This window comes from Neopelma chrysocephalum, unplaced genomic scaffold (genome assembly GCF_003984885.1).
Source record: "Neopelma chrysocephalum unplaced genomic scaffold, ASM398488v2 Primary Assembly neopelma1_93978, whole genome shotgun sequence".
Lineage (NCBI taxonomy): Eukaryota > Metazoa > Chordata > Aves > Passeriformes > Pipridae > Neopelma > Neopelma chrysocephalum.
The window spans coordinates 1,270-2,162 of NW_020922688.1; the positions used below are offsets into that span (position 1 = coordinate 1,270).

General features: G+C 64.9%; 1 protein-coding gene across 1 annotated transcript in view; it reads left to right on the forward strand.

Moving 5' to 3' along the window:
* Positions 1 to 274: 274 nt before the first annotated feature.
* LOC113980389 (N-acetyltransferase ESCO2-like) overlaps positions 275 to 893 on the forward strand; it is a gene marked incomplete at its 3' end in the record, with an annotated part of 3,970 nt that continues 3,351 nt past the window's right edge. Inside the window, exon 1 of the mRNA XM_027707606.1 lies at positions 275 to 314. Coding sequence (XP_027563407.1) covers positions 295 to 314 — 20 coding nt within the window. The remainder of the gene's footprint in view (positions 315 to 893) is intronic.

Genomic DNA, 893 nt, shown 5'->3' on the forward strand with positions numbered 1-893 from the left:
AATCTCCCGCGCCTCACAGAGCCCGGACTACAACTCCCATGGCGCCCCGCGCGTTCCTAGCAGGTGATGTTTTGCTCTGCCCTCGCAATGCGCGCTGGGAGTTGTAGTATTTTAGCGCAGCCGAGCCCCGTGATTGGCTGCGAACCGCGGCGGGGCGGGCGCAACGCGGCGCTCTTCTCCCGTCCACCAATGAGCGGGGGAGCTTTGCTGATTGACGTTTGGCTCGGCCAATGGGAGCGGGGAGGGGCGGGCGGGCAGGAGAAGCGCGCGCGGGTCGAAGGCGGGAGAGCGGCGATGGCGGAGGCGGCGCGGAGGTGACGGGGGGCGGCTCTGAGGGGACCGGGGGGCTCTGAGGGGGTCCCGAGGGGGTTTGGGGCGGTGTGAGGCATCCCGGGATCATCGCGCGGGGGTAGGAGGGTGGGGGTAGCAGTGCGAGGTCAGGTAGTGGTGTGGGAAGGGGGTTTTTGGGAGGAGGTGGTTTGGGAAGAACCTGAGGGGAGGGGGGTGAAAAACAGGGGTCTGGGGAGTGGGGTTGGAGACACCACCCCAAGGGCTTTGGGACCCCACAGGGAAGGGCCTGGAGACCCTACAGAGACAGCCCCCCTCGTGTGGGGGACCCTAAAGGGTGTGGAGACCCCACACAGCCCCTCCAAGGGTTTGGGGACCCCACAGAGACCCCCAAAGGTTTGGGACCTCACAGGGACCTGCTAAGAGCTCGAGGACCTCACAGAGACACACACACCCCAAAAAAACCCCAATTTAGGATCCCACAGAGACCCCTCAAAGCTTTGGGGGCCCCCAAGGGTTTTGAGACCCCATAAAGGGCCTGGGGACCCCATAGAGACTCCCCCAAAGCTTTGGGGACCCCCAAGGGCTTTGAGACCCCATAAGGG